The sequence below is a fragment of the Phyllostomus discolor genome, chromosome 1 (assembly GCF_004126475.2).
Source record: "Phyllostomus discolor isolate MPI-MPIP mPhyDis1 chromosome 1, mPhyDis1.pri.v3, whole genome shotgun sequence".
Classification (NCBI taxonomy): domain Eukaryota; kingdom Metazoa; phylum Chordata; class Mammalia; order Chiroptera; family Phyllostomidae; genus Phyllostomus; species Phyllostomus discolor.
In genome coordinates, this window is record NC_040903.2 from 107,263,349 (window position 1) to 107,288,056 (window position 24,708).

Here is a 24,708-nt window from a genome sequence, read left to right on the forward strand (position 1 = left end):
GAGATAAAAAATGGTATAGGAAACAGAGTACTCAGAACTTATGCATACAACCCATGGACATGAACTAAGGTGGGGGGAAATGCCGGAGGGTTGTAGGGTCAGGGTGAAGGGGGGATAAATGGGGAAAAAGTTGGGAAAACTGTAATAGCATAATCAATAAAAATACTTTAAAAAGTAAAATAAGATAAAAAATATGTACTTTTCTACTTTGCAAGATCATGTTATTTGTTTCTTATAAAAATTTCAAGCATATATAAGGCTTAAGAGAATAGTATAATGAAACTCTGTACCCACCTCTTACATTTAACAGTTACCAGTTTATGACCAATCTTGTTTCATGTATAGTTTCCCAAAAGGGATTATTTTGAAGTAAATTCCAGATCTCAAACCCCTTTTTTTTCCTAAAAATATTCAGTATATATTTCTAAAAGATAATTTTTATAGTCCCACCATTTGAGAAACAATAATAATTAATTCTATTTAATATATTTTAAAATTACTCTGATTTGTGAATGTGGTTTTATATTTGGCTTGTTTAAATTAGGATCCAAAGAAAATCTGTATGTTGCATTCGATAGGTATGTTTCTTTAATATTTAGTTCATGCACACACAATTCAATTTGTTAATTGAAATTGGATTGTTTTTCCTGTGTGAGTTTTGCTGAATACATCTCTGTGCTATCTAGTTCTTCTTACGTCCCTTATGTTTCTTGTAAAGTGGTGATTATTGGATGTAGAGTCTTGATTTGATTCTAGTTTGAATTTTCAACAGTATTATCTCTAGGTAGTGTTGTATGGTTTCATCACAACATGTGAAGAGACTGGTGGTTTCTTTTTGTGATTAGCAGCATTGGTGAGTGTTGCCTAGATCCATTATTTTTTTTATGTTTGCAACATGTAGATATTTTCATTCATTAGCTAGAATATTTTTGTAACGATAAATTTTTTTTGTCACCTAGTTTGCTAACCCTGAGGAAATCCTTGTGCAAAAAGGACAAACCAAATCCTTAAGTTCATCTCCTTTTGTTTTTTACCACTTTTCAGAATACTGAGTTAGTTTTCTAGGTTAGCATCCTTCTTTTTTTTTTTTCCCTTTCTCTTTCTTTTAAAAGCAGTGTCATTAAGAACTCATGGACGTTAACTGGGTCATTGTTCCAATGTATTGCATTATAATTCCTAGTGGTTGCTCAGGCTGCTTATATTTGTAGTCCTGATACCTGTCTAAATGGGCTGCTGAGTGCTTTTGATAGTAGCTTCCTTTCTTTGTGCCACAGCAATGTGTTCTGTGCTCATCTTATATATTTTCTACACCACATCTGGAGTCAGTCATTTCTCTTGTCCTGGTAATGCGAAAACCCACTATTGGGAACATTAGTTTTATTTTGCTAAGCTTAAAAGTAAGTTAAAATCAGGAGCATCTTGAGCTCTAATTTCCATTTTCTAAGTGATGTCTGAAAGTGTAGAGAATCTGTACTTGATTATTTGCGATGAATCTTTCTGAGGACACCGATCAACATGGGTTCTTCATGTCCATTCCAATTTTCTGTTGTTTGGACTCTGATGAACTTTTTAGGTAACTGTAAGACAAATGTTTGTGTGGGCACTATGCCTGCAGGCAAGGCCTTCTACTTGCTGTGTATTAGAAGCATTGATGAGCGGTTTTGTCTGGCTTTCAGTACGACACTGGCACATAGCACTACCACTGTGTGGGGTGTCCCTCAAAGGAATCCAAGACATTTTATAATGACTGGCAACTAATGTTTTAAGGCTTTTATTTTGTTTTATTGGTTCAAGTAGTAAAGGAGAAATGGTATCTTAGTTATTGAGCTTAACATTTTATATCTGCATCTGGTGGAATTGAGTGACCAGAAAACTCTGTCAAATCATTATAATGTCTTTAGTAGGGCACACTGTAGGCAATTTGGTCATATCTAGGGTTGCTGAGTTTTGGATAGGTTTTTCCTAGTATAGTGTGTCTTAGCATGAGCTTACTTGACCTTGAGAGGGCTGTTTCACTCCAGTTCCCTCAGTCTTCACCAAGTCCTCCTGGCTTTGCATCTTCCATTTCATCTTCTGAGGCAGGCACCATTGGTGGTCTCTGAGATGGAATGCACAATCATTGAAGTGTGCCAACAGAATATTAGAACTGTGCATGCATCTTTACTATCTCATTTTAAAAATTTATCGTTTCTTGTATGAGTTTAGTAATGTTCATATTAGTATAATTGAGCATATACTTAACTATACATGATAAATAAAAATGCAATTCTGTTGCATGCTCAAAACATTTTTGCTAATAGCACTATATTATCAGGAAAGTGTGGGACCTGTCTGCTGCTGGCCTCTGAATTCTCTCTTGGGAAACCCTTCTCTCTGTCCTGCAGTAAAGCAAGAAGATTGTTCAAAATTGGTATCTTCCTTCTGCTCCCAGTGCTTAAAATCTTTCAGTACCTTCTCAGTATTTTTTAATACAGCTGAGAATATTAGTGTATTTGTTAAGGTGTTCAAGAACTGTCTTGTGTTGGTCTTCTCAGCCTCATCTTTTTCTATCCAATAACAACTAGCTCCCTTGAATGATTTTCTTGGATGAGTGTCAGGGCTGTCTAGCTCCAAACACTCAGTTTTCCCTTGTGTGGTAAGCTTCTTCTCTGTCCTTATCGCCTAACTGGCTAACCTTTGTTTATTCCTTGGAATAAGTAACCATTTCTCTGGTAGGTCTTTCTCGATTCCATAGACTTGTTATGTGGCCTATAGTACTTCATAAATTTGTTGATTCTGGGAGAAAAAGGAATTTGAATTCTCTGGATCTACTGGGTTACTGGTAAACGTTAAACAGCTGAATCTCTGAAAACCAGAAAAAACCTGGTTTGTAGCATTTGCCCATTTCTGTGGTGTAAATATTCTCACAGTGGCCAATTTGAAGTTTCCAATGTCATGTCACTGAATATAGTTAGTGACAGATACATCATAGCACACCATTATATGGTATTTCCACCATACAGATGCAATAGATGCATCACGAGCATAGATACTAATAAAATGTAGTAAAATAATTGGGAAGTGAATTGTTTTGAGCATTGTCTTTGTTTTTAATATAATTTATTTAATTGTAAGTTTATATTAGTTAATTTTAATAATGACTATTTAACAACCCATTCTCAGAAATTCCTGAAAACTTAATCTGTTTTCATGAAATAGAATGAGTTAGCTTTAGAAATCCTGTGTGAGGACAAATCTCATTTTCTTTTTGAATTGATAAAAAGCAGTGGAATGAGGCAAATAGGTAGTTACTACAAAAAATTCCAATTGTGAGGTACATGGAGCAATTAAAAAATATTTTTTATTATTTTTAGAGAGAGGGTAAAGGAAGGGAAAGAGAGGGAGAGAAACATTGATTGGTTGCCTCTTGTATGTACCCTAACTGGGATCGAACCTGCAACCCAGGTATGTGCCATGACTGGGAATCGAACCTGTGATCTTTTACTTTATGGGTGGTGCCCAACCAAATGAGCCACACTGGTCAGGGCATACATGGAGCAATTTTAAGACAAATGAATGAAAGAAGGAGACTGAATTTAAAAGTTAGATTGATTTGTAGGTTATTTATATTTAGACACTGACTGGATTAGTTAAAGAAGTTAAGAAAAGAAAGCTTTCAAACAGCTTTTGACGATGACTTTATTAAAAAGGAGTATAATCTCCCTCCCACTTGATTATTCATTTTCATATCATTCTTGAGAGACTCTCCTAGACATATATGAAATGGTGAAGATCAGTGTGACTTTGTTATCTTCTCAAACGTTTTGGTGATTACCCCTTCTAGGATATTCATTGCTAGCCAGCAATGCAGTATGCAGCCATCTTAAATTTTAACCTGATGAGAAATGAAGGAAGGATTATTTTCCTGCTTGTTTGTTTTCAGTGACTTAGCTATCATGTGAAATTATTCAGTGCTTATTGGTGATGCTTTAATTCCAGAAATGTGTTTTGATGGTGAGATAGCCCTCTGATAGCCTGTATATTCTTAATGAATCTTACACTTAATTTATAGATTCTAAACACTATTTTTTCCAATTGGAATTACAGTTTTCTTTTTATTTTTTAGATGTGTAAGCACAAAAGGCGTGGTTTGTCAAATCATCACTGAATTCCTCATAAAGATCCTCCACTTAGGTCATGATAATTTTTACCATTAATTTGCTTTAGAGTATATGAGATGTTTTTGAAACTTGAAGTTGAAGAGGTTTGGAAGATTTGATGTTACTTATTTTTCATAAAGAAGACCGGTCTTGAATCCCAGGCCTATTGTGAAATATGTGCTGCGCAATTGGAAGACTGTTGCTTGAAATAAATAAGTTTTTTTAAGATTTTATTTATTTATTTTTAGAGAGGGGGAGGGAGGGAGAGGGAGAGAGGGAGAGGGAGAGAGGGAGAGAGAGAGAGGGAGAGGGAGAGAGAGAAACATCAATGTGCAGTTGCTGGGAGTCATGGCCTGCAACCCAGGCATGTACCCTGACTGGGAATCAAATCTGTGACACTTTGGTTTGCAGCGCGTGCTCAATCCACTGAGCTATGCCAGCCAGGGCTCAAAATAAATAAGTTTTAATTAATTTCTTCAACATATATTTTTGAGTACTAGTAAGTTCCAGACATGTTAGAAAACCTCACTTATATATATTCTGTTAATTTTGGTATTTTAAAACTTACTGTCCTTTGTGTAAGTATTTGGTTGACACTGTATAAACCCAATAATGTAATGTATGTGCTTTGATACCTAGTAGACATAGATATATGTTGATCTCTAAAGTAATAATTAAAAACAATAATTAGGAGCATCTCATTCATGAAAGGAACGTAGGTCCAGTGCAAGTCTGATGGCAGGTGGCTGTCCCTGGGGAATGAATCACAGTATATTAATCTTGCTTTGTCGGGTAGGTGGGGCTGCAGAAGTATTGTGAGCATGCTGTTTCCTGGGAACCTCATTTTGCTATTCATTCCCTTAGTTTACTGGTCACTGAGAGGAGAACGATTAGAAGAGCACAACAGTGATACTGGCCTGCAGGTACTAAATTGGTAGTTTTGCCTGAATTACTTAATTCACCCTGAATTCCCAAATTGATGAAGCATTGGGTTGAAAATATAGACAGTTGCACAAGATTTGACAAGATTGCAGTGACACATTATATGAACGTACAGATTGAGGGCATCCAACACGTTTCTGTTCATTTAAGTAAATGTTCCTGATGTAGATATTAGAACAAATGCTGTCATGGTTACAAAAGCTGATGTAGAGTGTACACATTTTAGTAGCTATTTAGTAGGACATTTCTAGCAATATTTTCTAAAAGTTAACTGTCAAAGTGTAGGACTTACAAAGAAAAAGTTTTAAAGTAGTTTAGAGTATAGTTATTTATCAGCAATGTTTCTAGACAAATCAGCTCTTATGTATTTATTTCTAAAAATCCAAAGCTGTTAGAGTCAGAAAGGTCTTTGAGATTGAATTCAAACTCTTCTTGTGACAGATGAGGAAACTGAAGTCATGTGAGAATGTGGACAGGGCTGTGTTAATCTGTGCTTTGAAATGTGGTCCACTGTTGGAACTAAAACCTAAGGACAGAAGGGCTTGTCTCTGTAACACAGAGTGCCTCATCAGCCTGGTGACTCGCTGCTTCTGTATATTGAATCAGTATATGGTCATATTTGCAGAGAACACTAAGGAGGAATATTAAAAATCTATACTAACATAGATAAATTTTGTAAAATCAAACAAGATTGATTACTATCACTACTTAATTCAGAGCCAAGGAAGGGAATCTAATTTTTCTATTTTTCCATAACTTGTTTGCTGTAATGAAAATGGCATTTTGCTTTGAGTCATTTTTACTGAAATGATTTTTATATTGTTGTCTTTGTGACATTTTGACAATTAAAATTATTTTTCAAGCCTACTACAAATGCTGCTTATTTTTATTTTTTATTTTTTCTACTGGCTGTGCTTGTTGCCTAGGAAACTACTATTGCATTGAGTTCCACTTTCTTGGTTGTCAGATTCTCAGAGTTATGGGTAAAGTTCTTGGTTTTCTAGTTGTAAAAGTGCTTCTTAAATATTAGAAATGTTTTATCTATATTTAAGTGCTTTATTTCCTCAAAAAGCGGCTAAGTAGTTGTTTGGTTTTCTTAACACAGTTTAAAGAAAAAGGATTTGTCCCCCTTGATTATTATTGGAATTCTTGTGTAGGATTTGAACTGTCACACTGGGTTAGTTCCAAATGTAGCACTTTAATTAAAAAATTCTTATGTTAGATTTGTTTCCTGCTTTGGGAAATTGTAGACAAATATGATTCCCAAAATGTGCAAATATAAACATAAAATATTACATAAAACATCTAGTGAGGTCTTAGAAAATGCTGATAAGCTGGAAAACTATTCTTTTGTATAACATTTTAAAACTGAAGCTGAGACAAAAGCAATAGGTCTGCCTTAGATACTATCCTTTCTTAGTGATTAAAAGTTAGCAAAACTGAGACTAAAATTAACAAGTATTTCATAGTTTTCTTCAGTCAAATTTAGCTTTCTATAAAATTGTTCATTGCATTAAAAATTTCAGAGATGTGTATGCTTGCACACTATGGTAGCTACTAATCCCATGTAGCTGCTGAGTCCTTGAAATGAGGAAGAGGTGACTGAGGAACTGGTTTAAATAGCTAGTGTCGGTAGAGGCTACGGTACTGCACAGTAAGGAAGGGGCCCTTGTACTCCAGGGCGTTGCCTGGGGACTTATTAGAATGTGGAGTCTCAGACCCCATCCTGGACCTATACTGAATCAGAATCTGCATTTTTAATAGGATCTTTTAGGATCGATAGGCAAGCTCTTGGGACTAGAGCAATGATATCCAATTTTGGCTGCACGTTTAAATTGCTTGGATAGTTTATATAAATAATGCCTGGGCCTCATCCTTTACCCATTTTTCAGTATTTTTGGGTGGGGGCCTGGAAACTAGCATTTCACAAAGTATTATTTTAATGATGAGTGCAGAGATAGAACCAGTGATATAACTCAAGTGTAGGCACAAGTGCAAGGTGGGGATGGGAAGATCTTAGGTATTGATCTGGGTTTCTGACCTTTCGTTAAGGCCAAATATAGTAGGGGTGTAGCTGAGAGAGAGTCCTTATTTAGTGTTTAGTATATGCCAAGTGTTATTATCCTAAATTGACTAAGTATTTGATTGAAAAGACTCTTTAGGTGAAAATATAGGCTGTTTTACAAGATTGAAGCATCATATTGTATGATATTATAGATTGAACCCCATATCCAACACATTTCTGTTAACCAAATAAGTGTTCCCTGTATAGAAATGAAGTCTGAAGCATTTAGTTTATGTGCATACTCCATGAGGTCCCTTTCTCCTTTAGTGCGCCACTCCTCACTCCTTCCCCCAGAACCCCTAATAATAAAATAAATTAGGGTGAGGTTAAAAGCCTTATTTGTTTGCTAGTCTTAGCTAAAGAGAACTTGTCTCATTCTTAATTTTTGCATGACTTTAAAAATTTTTTTTGCCAATGGAACATGATTGTAAAGATGTAGGGTAACAGATGAGTCATTGCCTAAGTGGCAGAGACTGTCCTTCCAGCTCAGTCAAGGTCAGTGTGAGTGAGTTCAGCTACTAGGCAGTGACTGCTCTGTTACAATGAGATGACCATGATGGTAGATGTTGGTGAGAAGGTTGCAAATAAGCCTGAGTCCCTGCCTTTAAGTTGGCGTTCAAGGGTTCTACATTCACTACAGAAGAGCAGGTTCTCTGTGGCTTCACTATTGAGGCTTGGACTTTGTCTCCACCAATTACTAATAGGTTAACTTTAGCCATGATATTTTACCCCTGTAACATCAGGTTCCCTACCTATAATATAGGAAGGATAATATAACCTATTTCGTGGACTGGTTCTGAGAATAGGCTCAATTAGTGCATTAAGGTTCTTAGCATATGCATGACCCATAGTAAATGTTCAATGGATGTTAGTGATTACAGACTTAAGTGGTTTATTATAAATAATCAAGATGTGCATACTTTTACATTACTTGTTGCTTAAAAAGAATGAATAGATTCCATTAGATTAGCTATGAAATATCTTTGCACTTTGACACTAGTAGAAACAGACATGCAGCCATATGTCTCGGATCTGTGAAGTCTTAGTGATGCCTTTGAGCAACCAGTTGGTGCCAAATGGCTTTATTAATACCCAGTATATACAGAGCTCTGAGGTAAGGAAGGAATTTAAACTGGAGTACTCAAGACAGAAAAGTGGGTAATGAACAATTTGAATTGAATGAACTTTTGAAGTGCTTCTGTCACACTCTCCCAATATAAAATAGCATTTCTTCAACTCTCAGCAGCCTGGGTTCTTTATTTTTCTTCATAGTGATCACCATATAGTCTCTATGTATTTGTTTATCCATTGTCTTTCTCGTATCACTTCAGTGCAAAATCCCTGAGGATTATTTACTGTTAGCAATAAGAATATTGAGCACATAGTATGTGTCATTAGATATTTATCTTGAATGAATGACTTTTGAATCATTCTTAGATAGCTTTTAGTACTGGGTTGGCCAAAAAGTCCTTATGGTTTCTAGTGTAAAACAAAAGACACATTTTTCATTTTCGCCAATGATTTCATTGATTTCTATATTTTGAGTACGTTGGCTATCTCCTGCATGGTGCGATATTGACTGTGTTCAATTAATGTCTCCATTTGATCTCTGTCAACTTCAGCTGGTCTACCTGACCGTGGACCATCATCCAGAGAGAAATTTCCAGCACAGAACTTCACAAACCACTTTTAACACGTTTGATTAGTTATAGCACCTTCTCCATGTACTGCACAAATCTTTTTTAGAGTTTCAGTTGTGTCTTTACATTTCTTGAAATAATAAAGCACAATATGTCAAAAATGTTGCGTATTTTCTTCCATCTTCAATATTAAAATGGCTACAGAAAAATTCACCAACTTTGATGTGTTTTTTTAAATGCACACTGAAATGACGGGCATAACAATGCACTCAAACAAAATTGTTTTGAATGAAGTTAAAGACAGCTAAGCACTACTAGAGCCATCTCATGGGAAAAAAACAAATGAACTTTTTGGCCAATTCAATTCCATGAAAATTCAAGTTCAAGGTGAACAGTCTGTATATGAGCAAAATGAAATACAGAGACTCTAGTGGAAGTTTAAAAACTGATAGTTAAAACATTTGCCATTGTGAAGTACTTAGTAGTGGTTAATGTGCTGGTGAGATGAAGTTGATAGTTTCAAAATTTAATTATATGATTGTTGAACTAAATTGGTAAAGTGAAAGAGACATGAAGGATTTGGTCTAGCTATACATGAAAACTTACATGTGGAAAATTAGATTTGCTTATACTCAAGTATTCTCATAGGTGAGTAAACACTGTATAAAGGACAATTATGTAAAGTTAATAGTAAAATAAATAATAAAGTATTGGGATTCCTGGCCAGAGAGTTTATCACCAATATGTGAAGCAGCAGTTTTTTTAGCTTTTTCCGGCAGAAATATTGTCTTTAAATTTCTCTGGACATGAGTATCTGTAATTGTTTTTTCTTTGCTGAAGAGATTGCCCTTATGATACTTGAGACAGTCAATTTGAATGGGATAGAGGTAGGTAGATTGTCATATTCATTCGTGTTTAATTTCATTTTTGCAACAACACTTAAACAGACATTTTCTAAATGCCATTTGCTCGGGTGAGAACTAGGAGTGGAATCTCTAAAATTAATTATGGAGACAGACTAGAAAGCACCATTTCTAATCAGCGACATTAACATAAGGCATGATGTCACTTTCACTATCTGAACCTCTTGGACTCCTTAGAGAAGGCAGTCCATTCCAGGCTGTCCATAGAGCGGTGCAGAGGGGCTGGCAATGGCGAGTAAAGGGGAAAGGCCTGGAGGAGTCTGTGGTCTGGTTACCTTGGATCATTTTAGCTGCACCTGAGCACAGACGTATTGCTCAGGCTGCAGAGGGTAAGTTCCAGGGCTTAATGTGATATACGGTGACCTGATCAGACCAAGAATTTAGAGTCATGACATCTGATTTGTGATTTAGGAAAAGTGTTGCAGGTATTTTCTTGAGGATGAATTAGAGAGGGCCAAGATGGAGGGAGAGTATAAACTGAACTGATGAGAGTTCATAAAATAGGAAGACTAAATTACTATTTTTTTAGCAAGGCTGAAGAATTTTTAGCATAGTATACCCTTGCTATCAGAGTCTTAAAGTACAGTGGTCAGAGCAGCAGCATGATTGTCACTGGGACATGAGAAGTGTAGGACTTGAAGTCTTCCATGACCCCACAACCTGTAGATTCATCTCACCAAGATCCTCTGGTGCACTGTGTACAAGGTAAAGTTTGAGAGTGTCTGACTGAAAGGACCCTGAGTTGCCTTTACCTCTCTTGCTTTCATTTTTCTCCAGTAATATCTAACACTGCATTGTAGCCACACTGAATTTCTTGCAGTCCCTTTAAGAATTTAAGTGTCTGGCCTTTGTCTTGGCAGTTTTCTCTGCCTGAATCTTTTTTTCCTCTCCATTCCATTGGCCAAACATCATCATCACTACCCCAAACTAAAACCAAAAACAGACGTCAAAAACTTTAGTTTTGATGTCTTACTCGTTCATGTTGTGGGTCACAGATGTTTATTAAGTGCTTCCCCTCTGAGACTATGGCAGTGAAAAATACAGTATTGTCCTCTAGGACTATATGTTATTGGGAGGGAGATCCTAATACATTTGATGACAGTATGGCAGATGCAATGACAGGAACAGGCAGGCTGTAAAAGGAGCAGCTTGCCCATGCAGAGGTGGTCAGAGATTTTCTGAGAGGAGACACAGTGAGTGTGAAAGGACAGGAGAGAAAATTTAAGTGTTCCTTAAATACACCTCTCTCATGAAGTCTTTGCTGATGCACTTTAGAAGGTGCCCTGTTGAGGGTTCAGGTAGTGCTCTGTACTTCTGTAGCACCTTGGTCACACTGTAAAGGGCTGGGTAATTTGTTTACCTCCTTGAGGACACTGCAGACTTCCCCAGAGCAGAAGTCAGGCCTGTGCTGCACACTCAAGATCCCTGGGGGCTGGATGCCCAGAAAATCCCTTGGTAAAGAGGAGAAGGTTTAGAGTTCTCTTCAGCAAAGGCTGCATTAGTGGACTAGTAGGGAGGAATCTAAATGATAGTAAGTTAAAAAATTAGGGACAGATAAGCAGCTAACTCTGCTTGCTAAAAAGTTGCTTATTAAAAAAGGAAGAAAAAAACAAGAAAACCAGTATCCAGAGAGGAACCTGGAGGAGGAAGTAGTGGTTCTGTTTTAAAGATTTATGAGTCAATTACTCATTCAACAAACACTTGTTGAGGGAGGTACAGTTGAACCAGTCACTATTTGTGGAGGTTCCCACAGATACTGAATGGCCATTGTGCTGTTCCTAGTTGAAGTTGAACACTGGCCACTCTGCTTTTTGTTCCAGTGCTCCTATTGTAAACAGTATCCTCTTCATGGTCCATTTGATACCGTGGTTTTTATACTTGCTTTGGGTGATTTTGCTATTTAAAATGAACCCTGAACATACAATGTTGTTTTGGGCACTTAAGCACAAGTCTGTGATATGCCTTATGGAGAAAATGTTGGATAAGCTTCATTCAGGCATGAGTTTTAGTTCTGTTGGCCATGAGTTTAATGTTGATGAATCAACAACCTCTGTTGAGTAAGGTGTCTTTCACCAGAAACACATATAAACACAGTTACGTATTGGTCAGCTGATGGAAATATTGTGACCATAGGCTCTAACCTAACCTTGCAATTCCTTTTGGAGCAGTGTGTTCAGTATTTGCTTAATTTGGGCTTTTCAGTGACTTTGTAGAGCACAACTGTAGTGAATAGTGATAATCAACTGTCTACGCTCTTTCCGGCACTGTTCAGGGCCAGAAGGGTCAAAAGCGAGGGAGATAGATGTTGTCTCTCCCCTCATGGGTCTTATGCTCTGTGGGGGCTCTTGGCCACATGGAAATAGGTGACATACTTGGATAGAAAAATATTATCAGTGACAATAATGTAGAACACGCCCCCCCCCCCAACTACTTTGTTTTTTCTCATCTCCAGATATTTTGTTCATTTCTAAAGGGAAAATAGCTTAGCTAGCTCTTGCCTGTTCTCATGCTCCTGTGTGCATGCTCTTACTCTGCCTCCTTTTTCTTTCCATTGTTTCTTTACAATTCACATTCTCAACTTCAGTCCCCTCATTGCTCATTAACGTATTTTTCTGAAAGTACAAAAACAAACAAAAATTCCCACCATATTCTCCCAAAGAATGTCTAGTGCCAGATGTTCTAATGGTTTGTTTGATCCACCTGTACTGATTTTCATCTGGGTACCTTGTATTTATTACTCTTCTTACTGTCCTCCTCTTTCTTTTACTAACATTAAAAAGAAAACTCTGTCCTGAGCTCATCTCTGGGCAGGTGGTGGTGTGTTAAGAGTATTTGTGCCCTTTTGAATGCTCAGTGTGAGATTGATTTGGAGGTATTTTTAGACAATAAGTGACCCTTAAATACACCTTAGCTCCACAGTCATTATTTTAAAAAAATCTCTGCAATATTTGTGGTGTCTAGTAGATGTTCAGCAAGTGTTTGCTGATACCATATGTCATACCTTCCATGGCCAAACAAAAAAGGGAACCGATATGAGTGAGAAGGGAAAGGTCACCGGTGTGTAGCACTGCTGGCTCTGCAGTGTGATGGCCTGAACACTGCCTGGTGGGTCCTGGTAGGTGCTCAGGGTTCTGACTGATTGACCATTTCCCCTGAACTGTACCAGCATTAACAGAGGATTTGGGGCCAGTATGTTTTTCTGTAGGGGATTCAGGAGCTGATTCCAATTTTTATAAGCAGCTGGTCATTTACATAACTTCCTCAGGCCTGGTCCTACCTGCTCCTCTGGAGACAAGAAGAGAAAATTGTAAGGCTTTTCACTTCTACAGCTTGTCTCTTCAACACCTTAACCACTGATTTCTACCTTCCAGGGATGACAAGATAGAAGCCCTGAATTGAATCTTTCATAATTGGGGAGTTTTTTGTTCTTGACTGATGCATTTTAACCAACTTCTAAATATCAGTTCCTGCTTGGTCTGTGTGTGTGTGCAGGAATGGAGAGAGAGTGGTGCAATGAATAGAGTGAGTGAATACTTGTCCTCCAGTTAAATGACTGGCTGATGCTATTAGAAATAGAAATGAAGTGAGTGGGAGAAAGGAACAGAGGAATTTCACTAGCATCTTGAGCTATGCAGATGCCATGTGCTCCTTCAGATTCACTCTCCATTTGTCCCTGTGTGGTCAGGGCTGACCTCCCATGAGGCATAAGCCAGGCTCTATGCCCTCCTGCTTGTTCCTGGCTTAGCCTTGGGGATGTACCTGCAGGACACTGATGGAGAGTGGGAAGAAAACAAAGGCAGGACTCATTTATGGGCCCCTCTTTGCCTAGCTGTGGTTTGCTGGTAGTTGTGTCCCTGCAAACCACAGCCATAGCTCTCCTTGACCTGGGGGTAGTAGAGGCCTCACGGGGACTTCATGACTTACTGCCCTTCCTTAATCCTGCCATATATTTGTAAACAGTCCTTCCATTAGAGTGTCCTCAAATACCCCTTTCTGTACTAGCCAACTGTTGCTAGGACACTAACACTGGAGCTGACAAATTTGGGGAATTGGTACCATTTGAGGAAAACCAATAGGGCATAGGACACTCACTGTACAGTGAAGGCTGTAGGAGGCTTGGATGGCAGATCTTGGCCAGTCTGTTGGTGTTGGGAAGGTGCAGTTGTCCTGTTGTGGGGCATGTTAAGAGAGCCAGCAGAGTGGATTGCATACAGCGTGCACATGGAGTGTGTAGATGCTGCACGTGGTCAAGAGAAGACTGTTATAAGAAACAGCTTAATACCATTCTGTTCTCCTGATCACTGCAGGCATTGACATTAACTCCTCATCTGGGATTTTCTGTTTAACTCTTTGGATGGCCATTTATTTTTTTCTAAATTGAGATCATTGTAGAATTACATATAGTTGTTAGAAGTACTACAGATCTCTTCCTTTTATATTTTACTCAATGGTAAGATTTTGAAAAATTGTAGTATTCTATCCCAACAATGTGTTACCATTGCCTCGACTCACCAGCTCATTCAGATTTCTCCACCTATCCCTGCACTCATACGAGTATTTGGAAGGCTTTTGATTGGGGGTAGGGGTTATAGTTTCATAATGAGAATTATTGTGTTATAGGTTTAATATTCATCAGAAAAGTTCTTGTTTTTTCTTTGGAAACATTCATATGACATTAAATGTATTTGACATAACAAATGTATTTTCACCTTGTCTTTCTTTTCCTTCCTAAGTGTCTAAGATTCAACAGAATCATTGAAGATGTTCTGTTATATATGGAAATGTTTCAAGTCAACCTGCCCAAGAAATCACCTATTATCTTTAGTGAGGTGTAAGCATATTGTAGATTTGACACATTTTGGCTCTTCCCAGACAGCAGTGTGGTCAAATCCAAATTGCAAGGGCAGGGCGTCTGTTAACAAGCACTCCATTTACAGCTGGGTCATGGGCAGTGTGACCTGTGACCCAGCCCTTAAACTGCCTGTCTGGTCCTTAGTGCACTCATCTGTAAATGGGATCTTTTAGTTTATCTTTAGTAAGCTTCCAACTACAGTATTATTTATTTATTGCTTGTATATAAAATAATTAATAACAGGGTGATAAAATTTATTTTATATCCTCATGAGTCATTTGCTTTTTTTTTTTAAGCTTATTTTCTTCCTTGTTTTCCACAAATTTCCACCAAGGATTTTTACCTTGGTAAGTGAAATATTGTTAAGTACCTTTATAAAAAAGAGCGACATATATGGGAAGGTCGATTTTGCAATTTTGATGACAGGTTTTTATCTCTTGGCATGTGTTAATAACTTAGCTCTTCTCACTGTGAGATGTGTCTTTGGAAATGTGTAATTGCCCCAAAGATTGGGGAGGCATTCTTCATTTTGTGTAAAAGTGATTATGCTGTTTGTATCATAAGTTCTAATAGAACATGTGTAACTGCATATTATTTTTATATTTGATTAAATACCTTGTCAGCTTAAGTCTCTCTTCTTAGAAAAGATTTGTTCATTACCTTTAGTGGTTAAATAATTGAGAAATCACTAGAAGAATGAAAGAAGAAAAGCAATGGGAAAGCTGATTAGGAGTAGGGTAGGGGTGGGATATTTAATAGTTAAAAAACTGTTACAGAGTCTCACACAAACAATGCCCCTTTTCATTATAAAATCTTTTGTTACAAAATCATAAGCATGTAATTCTGTAACATGACTATCACACTCAAGCATACCATATGACATTTTAGGTGAACTGTTCAAATTAAAACTATAAATTATTACACCTGTATTATTACCCTTGCAACCACACTCAAGCAGGCCATATTCTCTTGGACCCTGTATATCTTAGTTTTTGCTGTAATTTATTATTAGACTTGACATTTTCCACTTATTGAAAGGATCTCCTACCTGGAGAAACATTATCAATGTTTGCAGTGTACTAGTGCCCAGAGAATGTTACATCTCGTGGTGAGGTTTGTTGCTGTTGCTTCCACTCTTTAAAGGTACACACACAGCAGTCTCCACACTGTCCTGGACCAGCAAGCTCGTGCCAGTGCCTGTGTGCCTCAGCTGGCAGGTCAATTATTGAAGACCCTCATCTTTGAATCTTCTTTTTAATAGTTCAGAGGATTTACTTTGAAAATCTATATGTTAAATAAATCACAAGAAAGAAAATTTTATCATCATGTTTTTAAAAGCATTGATTTTCTTAAAGTTGAGAATGAGGAATTGTGGTAATAATTACCAAATTACCTTAAATGGGAAGCTCCTATTAATTTCAATTGGTGTAACAACACAAATTATATCAGATTACTAGTAATGCAGAAGTGCACTGTGGGTGCCAGAAACATGAATAAATCATAGAGGAAAAGGCTGTGTTCACATATTACTCCTCTGAAGCCAAGACAGTTTGCATTCTTTATGTGGAGTATGTATCATCAGGACAGTGGAAGGTGAGAAATCTGTCAGGTGTACCAGGCAGTTGGTTTTCATGATTTATTTTGTTGATTAAGGTGCAATGTTTATGTTAAAGTCAGGCTCAACTTGTCATGCTATTTGTGGCTACTTTTGCACCATTACCTACAGCTCTGGTATATTTTCCTTTTCATGTGTTTTCTGTAATCCTTAACCTGTGCTGGGGCACATGGCAATGGTTGCTGGTAAAACTTTGGAACACTTTTATTATTATTTTTAAGTTCATTTTTGGTAAGTTTTTATAAGTTCTCCTGGGATGAAGTTTGGTGAGTGACTACCAGTTTAGGAGCATATGAACTTGGTGGAATCACATGTGTTTTAGCATCAAAAAGATCTTCTGACTCCATCAGTGCAGCTTGTGGTTTTAGAGATCAGGAGACTGAGGTCTGGAGAGGTGACCCAGTGTGCCAGGATCACAACTTGAGCTGAGTAGCTCTTCATGTGTGGTCTCTGGGTTCTTGGGAGTCACTAAGACCATTTTATGAAAGAGTGATGGCAAGCGGTTTTCATAGGCTTGCTATGATATATTTTGTGGTGTTTGCTGGGTTGCCATCTGCATCGATGAGACCCAGGCACCAAAGGGTAAAATGCAGTCCCCTTAGCATGTAGCAAGGCACTGGCACCACACGTGTTCTTCACCCAGTACTTGCACAGTTCTGTTTTTATCTGCTGTCCTTGATTAAGTAGCAAAAATGATTACTTTTATTAATTCTGGACCCTCGAGTACACAAATTAATATTTTAAGTGACAAAATGGGAGGTAGGCAAAAGCACTCATACATATTGAAAATCAATGGTTGTCTTCAGGAAAACTTTTATGTGACGGCTTGAGTTGTAATCTGAAATACACATTTTGTAATGGAACACCATTTATATTTGAAAAAGGACAGAAAAAACTTTAGCTATTTAGTCTTTGGTATGAAGAGTTTCTAGAAAATGAATGAAGTGAGACTGTCACTATAAAGCAAACAACTGGCAGTATTTGTTGCCAAAGACAAACATTACGCTTTCTAGTCAAAATTAGATTTTGGAAAACTTGTATTCTGCTGTGAGCATGACAACTTCCCAATGCTTAATGAGTTTTCTGATGGAATTAGTAGTGGTGTTCACATACATGGTTTTCAGATATGAAGAAATATAACAACATTTGGAATTATCTTCTGGAGGGCCGGGACCCTTGTAGAACAGGCTCCTCTGCAGTAGGTGAGTGTTCTAGGAACCCATCTGTATCAGTGTACCAGCTGGCATTAGGCTTCAGTTAATTTTTTTTTTGAAGACACTTTCAACATGTTTGCCCATCTCATTATGGAGGATTTACAAACTTACCTGCTCACACCACTTTGAGTGTTCAGCAGTTTTTGACTAAAAGCATCATGCCCCCCATGCCCCACCTTCCCTATCACCCAGTCTCACTCCAAGAGACTTTGAGGACTTCCTCAAAGGGACATGTTTTGCCAACGTGGGAGATGTGAGACAAAAAATTGACAGCACTAAACAGCATCAAAATAGACAAGTTCAAAAACTATTTTGAGCAGTAGGAAAAAAAATTCTCAATAGATATCTTGTATCAAATGGAGAGTACTTTGAAGGTGACTGAATTTAAACCTGTGAGAATAAATGCACAATTTTTTATAAATAAATTTCATTATTTTGGGGTCCCCTTCATATTCCAAATAACTGTTACATTTTTTTCATGCATTTAAGAGCCATTCAAAATTTAACACAGACAAGTAGATTTTAACGTAACAGAGTGAAAAGTTTACATTCCATATTGCAGCTAACCTTTGGGAAATTCAGTTGTCAAGTTTTGATGTGATATCAAAAAGATATTCACAATTATCTAGAATGATTAAAATGCTATTTCCTCTTCTAGCTAAATATTTCTGTTATTTTTAAAAAATACTTGGTCATGTTGTAGCAGATTGAATCCAGAAGCAGAGATGAGAACCCAGATGTCTTCTACTAATCAAAATGTAAAACAGTGCTACGCTTGTAAATTTGCTCTTTTGTAAAGTGGAATTTTCATATAACTCTGTTCTTCATGTTAACATGTAAAAGATGTTACTATTAGCTTAAAATGAATTAGTAAATATTTAAATTTCTCAAATTTTCATTTCTAATATGGTAACTGTTCTTAGCAATACACCACATAAACAAAAATGTGTGGGGTCCTCAGTAGTGTCCAGAGCGTGAACGGATCCTGAGATGAAAGTCTGAGACAGCTGGGTCTAGACCCTTCTTCTCTGGGGCATTCTTTTTATCTTATACATTTTATTTCTTGTATTTAACCAGTAGGCGTTTTTTGTTTATTTTTTTCCAATTTCTCCTATTTTAACATTTCTGAAATTGGGATACCTGTTGTTTTATTATGTATAGCTAACGTAATATTTCTTTAATTCACTTATATTAAATGATGCTGTTAGTTAAAAGCAGTATATGATTTCTCAGTGTATATAATTCTACTTTGAAATCAATAAAAGTGCCTTTTACAAAATTGGGACTAATATTTTTATATGAAAGTAGCTAGAAATAAAGTTTGTTTTCCAATGAATTGTTGAATAATAGAACTAATTTTACAATTTGGTAGTGAGTGAACCCTGACCCAGGAGCCTGAAGTTCGGGCCAGAAAATTGTCCTTGTGCTCCTCTTGTAACCTCTCTGAGCTTCAGCTTAGTGGAGTCACATGTTTCTTCACTGTGACTAATGTAGGGACTCATTAAAACAAGTTTTAGATTTCTCCAAGTTAAATCATCGATTCAATTTCATTACAGAAGCGTGTGTGTTGGGCGTTCATATGTGTTTGTGCGTGTGTGTATAAACTGTCTAAAAATACCTTATGAGTTTTGTGCAATCATAAAACCAAGAAGAAGCTGTAAACCAATCAAAATTTTACTTGATTTAGTTTTTATTTGAATTAGTTATTCAAAATAACTAAATGCTTCTGTTTTCTCTGATCATTTGTAATTTGTTTTAACATCTTTGAAACTATTATTGGATTGATAATGATTTAATTGTAACCTGCAGTACATGGAAATGGTCTGTTCAGTTTAGTGCCCTCAGGGATCTGTGCATTCACACCATTGGGCAATGCATTAGTGTTCTAAAAGTGTTTCTCATAGAGTAAATGATGAGTGTGGTACAAGGTCAAAGCTGTTTTGTCAGCGCCTTTTTATAAATATTTAACTTATATCCTGATTTTTGAACAGAAATAACACACTTCAATCTAACTTTTTTTGTAATATGATTTTGAGTGATTTCTCTCAGTTGATGAGTGGGACTTTTGAGTCTGATTCTCAGTGTCAGAAACTTACGTGTTTTTATTTTTCTTTATTTCTTCTCTACTATAACAATGACTACTATATCTACCAAAATGTTCTCAGTGATGCTGATACAAATGTTAGCCAGGGTGTGTTACTGATTTTATTACAGTAATTGTAAATTCCTCTCATATGAATGCAGTTATTAAAACACCATCTTTCATGTCATTTTGTATGGTATATATGCCAGATACTACCTGATTATTAGCATATTACTTTCAAGTTTTTTAATCTTAAGGATATGAAATATGTTTGTGCTTTGCACTCTGATAATACTTTATTTGAGCAAAAGAAATATTTATTCAGTAGAATTCTTTAATAATCTAGCCAAACACTTTTTAGATTTTGTACTGGAAAAAAAAAGATTTTATTTATTTGTAGAGAGAGGAAAAGGAAGGGAGAAGGAGAAGGAGAGAAGTATTGATGTGTGAGAGAAACATCATGGGTGGCCTCTTGTACACCCGCAGCTGGGGACCTGGCCTGCAACCCAGGGATTTGCCTGGGAATCGAAATGGTGACTTTGATTTACGAGATGACACCCAACCCACTGAGCCTCACCAGTCAGGGCTACATTCTGTATTTTTAATCCAGCAGATATGATTAAAACTTGGATGAAGTTTGCTTCATGGCTTAGATTTATTATTTATGTTTTTGAATATATAAGATATTTATTTAGAAATATTAGGTTAATAATGGCAATAATGGTTGTTGATACTCTCCATTGAGTGCACTATGTGTTTGGCACTGTTTTAAGCATTTTGTTTAGTCCTCACAGCACCCTTATGAAAAAAGTACTTATTGTTTTATCGCCATTTGCTTCCAAATACAGTAGAGACTGAGGCTAGTTAGGCAGCTTGCTTAGAAGCACACAGGGACAAGTGGTGAGGCACATCTTCAAGTCCATGCAGTCTTACTCAGAGCAGGTAGTCCCTTACACACCACATTTCTTTTGCCGTAAAATGTTTCTAAGGAACTAATGGAATGTCTGTTTAGAATGCTGACCCACCTTAAGTTTTTATTCTCATCTTTAATCTTTGGGATTTAACCAATTTTATCCTAATGTACAGTTTTCTGACATTAGTTATCTTTTTTCAAAAACATAATGCTTTTTTGTATTTGTAGATATGCCTCTTCATGTCCGACGAAGTAGCGACCCAGCTTTAATTGGCCTCTCAACTTCTGTCAGTGACAATAATTTTTCCTCTGAAGAGCCTTCACGAAAAAACCCTACACGCTGGTCAACAACAGCTGGCTTCCTCAAGCAAAACACTGCTGGTAGCCCTAAGCCCTGTGACAGAAAGGTAACCACTTCTATTTTGTGTCTTAGTATCTTCACGGTAGTCCTTTGTGTGTGTGCTTACTGATTTTCACCTCAAAGTTCAGAGAACTTTCTATTTTATATTGCCCTTGAATTTTTAAATAAAATTCATGCTATCTATGGTGTACATTTGTTTATCCATTTTTTAATAGATAGTATATTCATATGGTTAAAAATCTTTTTGATATGAAGTGTGTACATGTGAAGTATATACCGTGTCTCCTGTCCTATCCCTGTTTTTCTTCATGGGCAAGCCCCTTGTTAGCTTTTTCCATGTTTTTACAGGGATGTTTTACACACTTATAAGCAGATACCCTTATTGGCTCATAAGATACATGAAAGAAATTAGAGCATTATGGACTTAAAAGGATGAAAGTGAACTCCATGGTCATTTATTTTAATTACTAATTGATGATTGTATCTCCCTCTGAAATGGAAGTGCACTGTAGTCTAGAAAATAAAATTTTCTATTTTGACCTAATTTATTTTAGTCTATGACCTAATTTTAAAAATCTGTTTAGTTCATTTTTTCCTGTTAGTTTGTTAATGTTCTTTGTCATATATTTCTACAGAACACTGATCTTGTGCTGTTACAATCTTTTACCAATGAGCTTTAACCTGTGTTTTGTCTTTTCCATTTCTGAACCTATAGAAAAATGCTTGGTAAACATCTGTTGAGTGAATTAATAAACATTTTTCAATGTTAGCCCAATATATCATATATATAGAGAGAGTATATATTGAGAAATGTGGAACTATGCTAATCACATATTAATATTTAAATGTAGCTTGCATTTTGCTTTATTTGTTGTGTCTATGTGAGAATGTCTTTTCAATATTTCTTTTAACTTGGTTTTGTACCTCTTTGTACTAGTTCAAGAAACAAATTATATAATGCATAAATTGAAACTGAGAAGCATCTACCAGGAGAGTGTACTGAAGTCTTTGAATTTTTTTTTTTTATTATGTGTATAACTGTAAGGCTAGTTCTTCCAAAAATTTTTGTTTTATGTGTGATGACAGTTTGAAGTATTTTCTCATTGAGATTAGCTTGAAATTTTAGAATGGTTTATCATGCAGTAGACTGTGCAAAGAAGCAGAATCTAGTTTATGAATAACTATTGGTGGGCTCCACCTGCAGAGCCCTGCTGTCTGCCACGGATGAGAAGAAGTCTACCAAGACATGATCTCCTTGGAGAGGAAAGGTGGCCAATCTCTCAAAGAAGGGCCAAGAGCCTTTTCCCCAGTGAGCTTTTATTGGATTCAGTTTGCACAGGGATACAGGTAAAGCTCATCAATCATTGTCAGGCAGTAAGGATCAAACCATAGATGACATACAAAGAACTATGAGGGCCTGTTCTGAGTCAGGGTCAGTTAGCTAAAGGGCTATAAAACTTTGGGAAACAAATTCATTTCATGCTTGGACCCTTATCAGAAAACTGAGGGCATTCTTTGCAAAGCAGGTTTCACAGGATTTTATGTATTCTTTTTTTAGGCCTGATTGCCCTGGGGAACCCACCCTTTCCAGCACAGGGCTGTACTGTCCTCTCTCATTGTTTCAGGCTTAAGTTGGGCAAGGGAAGTAAAGCAGCCAAGAGATTAGACTTGTAGACAGAATGAAGACTCAGGCTATGTCAAAGCTGAGGGGTGAGAGTCCATCACTCCCTTTTGCTATAGCCCTCCAAGTCCTTCCCTGAGGGCCCCCATGACCATGCCTGTCTTAGGTTATCCCTCCCTTGAGGAATCTTACCCGTCATTGGCTAACCAACCGATCATGCACTAGGGGCCAGACAAGGTGAAGTAAAAGGAGCAGAGGCAGTGCCCCTGCCAGGGAGATAAGCTTTGTCTCCTTAGTGGCTTGTGGTCCCAAGGTCTCTCACTCAGCCTTAGCCATGGGGGGTTACAGCTCCTGAAACCAGGCAGGGTGTTTCCCAACAATTAACCTCATGATGTTACAGATTAAATGTATACAAGTTACAATTTAACTTGTATTCAGTGAGAATAGACCTAATTTTTATGAATATTCACAAATATATAAATACTTCTAATTGGCAATTAAAAAATTTTCATTACTTTTTGAAAAGGTTTTAACGTAGTTGAAGGATTGGGTCAGAAGTCATTGAGGTTTAGTCATTGTTTCCTTTTTAATTCATTTAACTTCTTGGGTGTGTGGTTCAGCTTCAGATGTAGCAAACAGAACTACAGTAGCCATTTTAAACATAAAAGGAGGTTACACTAAGAATTTGTTTCTCAGAAAATCATTGAAAAGTCTTGTAGATCAGCCCCTAGGCTGAGCCTCAAGGATTTTCTGAACAGTATGTTATTACACAGCTGGGCTGCCCAGGCAAGAAGGTGGCACTGCAGGGCTGGGGGCCTGGGATCTTCCCACATTCCTCTGGGTGCTAAACTCTAGTACTCTGTCTCCAGGTGTGCTCACCTTACCTGTTGTCACCTCTGTGAAGCTAGGAGCTGAACCTCAATATGCCTTAGAAAACTCTGTCTCCATAGCTATGCTTGCCAGTACCAGTAGGCTAAGAAAATTTCATTTTACAACCATTATTAAAATTTCAGACTGTTGAATCCAGGTTGGCAGACTGTAAATTGCACTTGGATCCTTTATCTGCCATGGAGCCTAGACCTTCCAGCCTCTGCAGCAGAAGGAGGCATGCTGGACGAGGGTTGAGATGCTCATTGCCAATGAATCACATCTACTGTGCTGACTTTGTGTTTTACATAACATGTATCTATCATGGTAAAAAAAAAATTGGGAAAACTGAAAGAATGGAACAAAATTAAATAATTCATAATTCCCACACTCAGTGACACTCAGTAGTATGATGTTAGGGAGGGTGTGTGCGCCTGGAGTTGGGAGGCACACTGTGTTACATAGTTGTTGCACCCTGAGTATTTCTGCATTTTGTTCATATCTAGAGATTTCCCATGATGTGAATTTCATTAGAAAAAATGTTTCCTTTTAATTGAACTTATTTGGGTAATATTAGTTAATAAAATGATATACATTTAAGGTATATAATTCTGTAATACTTCAATGTGCTTGGGGCTCACTGTCCCCAAACTTGAATTTTCTTTAAAAATTTATGTAACTTTTATTCAGGCATGTCAGAAAATATCTTTAATACAAAATATTTCATTTATAGAACCCACAGTGATTCTTTAATAATTGGACATTTATAGTTTTATCATTTTTTTCACACTATTAAATGTCAGTGCTGTGAGGCAAATGGATATAACTTTATTTGTTGATGTCTGTTTGCCATCAGTATGTCCTCCTGGGAGATGTGCCTATTCAGGTTCTCTGCCTATTTTTTAATTAATTAAATTAATTAATTAAGGTTTTAGGTTGTATGAGTTCCTGAAGTACTATGAATTTTAATCCCATATCAGTTTGTTGTCTTTTTATTTTGTTGATGGTTTACTTCACTGTGAAAAGACTTTTTAGTTTGATGTAATCCCATTTGTTTTTTGTTGTTGTTGTCTTTGCCTTAGGAGACGTATTCAAAAAGATATTGCTAATACTGATGTCAAAGAGTTCACTGCTTATGTTTTCTTTAGTAGTTTTTTGGTTTCAGGTCCTACCTTTGAAGCTTTAATCCATTTTGAGTTTATTCTTGTATATGCTATAAGGAAGTGGTCTAGTTTCATTTTTTTGCATGTGTCTTTCAGTCTTCCCAACACCACTTATTGAAGAGACTGTCTTTATCCCATTTTATATTCTTGTTTTCTTTGTTGCTAATTAACCTTATAAATGAAGATTTATTTCTGGGCTGTCTGTTCTGTTCCATTGAGCTATGTATTTGTTTTTATGCCGGTACCATACTTTTTGATTATTGTAGCTTTGCAATATAGTTTGGTATCAGAGAGCATAATACCTTCTACT

At 36.8% G+C, this 24,708-nt stretch overlaps 1 protein-coding gene across 25 annotated transcripts in view; it reads left to right on the top strand.

The window, feature by feature from the left end:
* Positions 1–24,708, top strand: part of PARD3 (par-3 family cell polarity regulator) — a 689,179-nt gene that overhangs the window by 262,758 nt on the left and 401,713 nt on the right. For all 25 annotated transcript variants that reach the window (XM_036017299.1, XM_036017347.1, XM_036017963.1 and 22 more), the window contains exon 4: positions 20,615–20,793. In XM_036017299.1, coding sequence (XP_035873192.1) covers positions 20,615–20,793 — 179 coding nt within the window. The remainder of the gene's footprint in view (positions 1–20,614; positions 20,794–24,708) is intronic.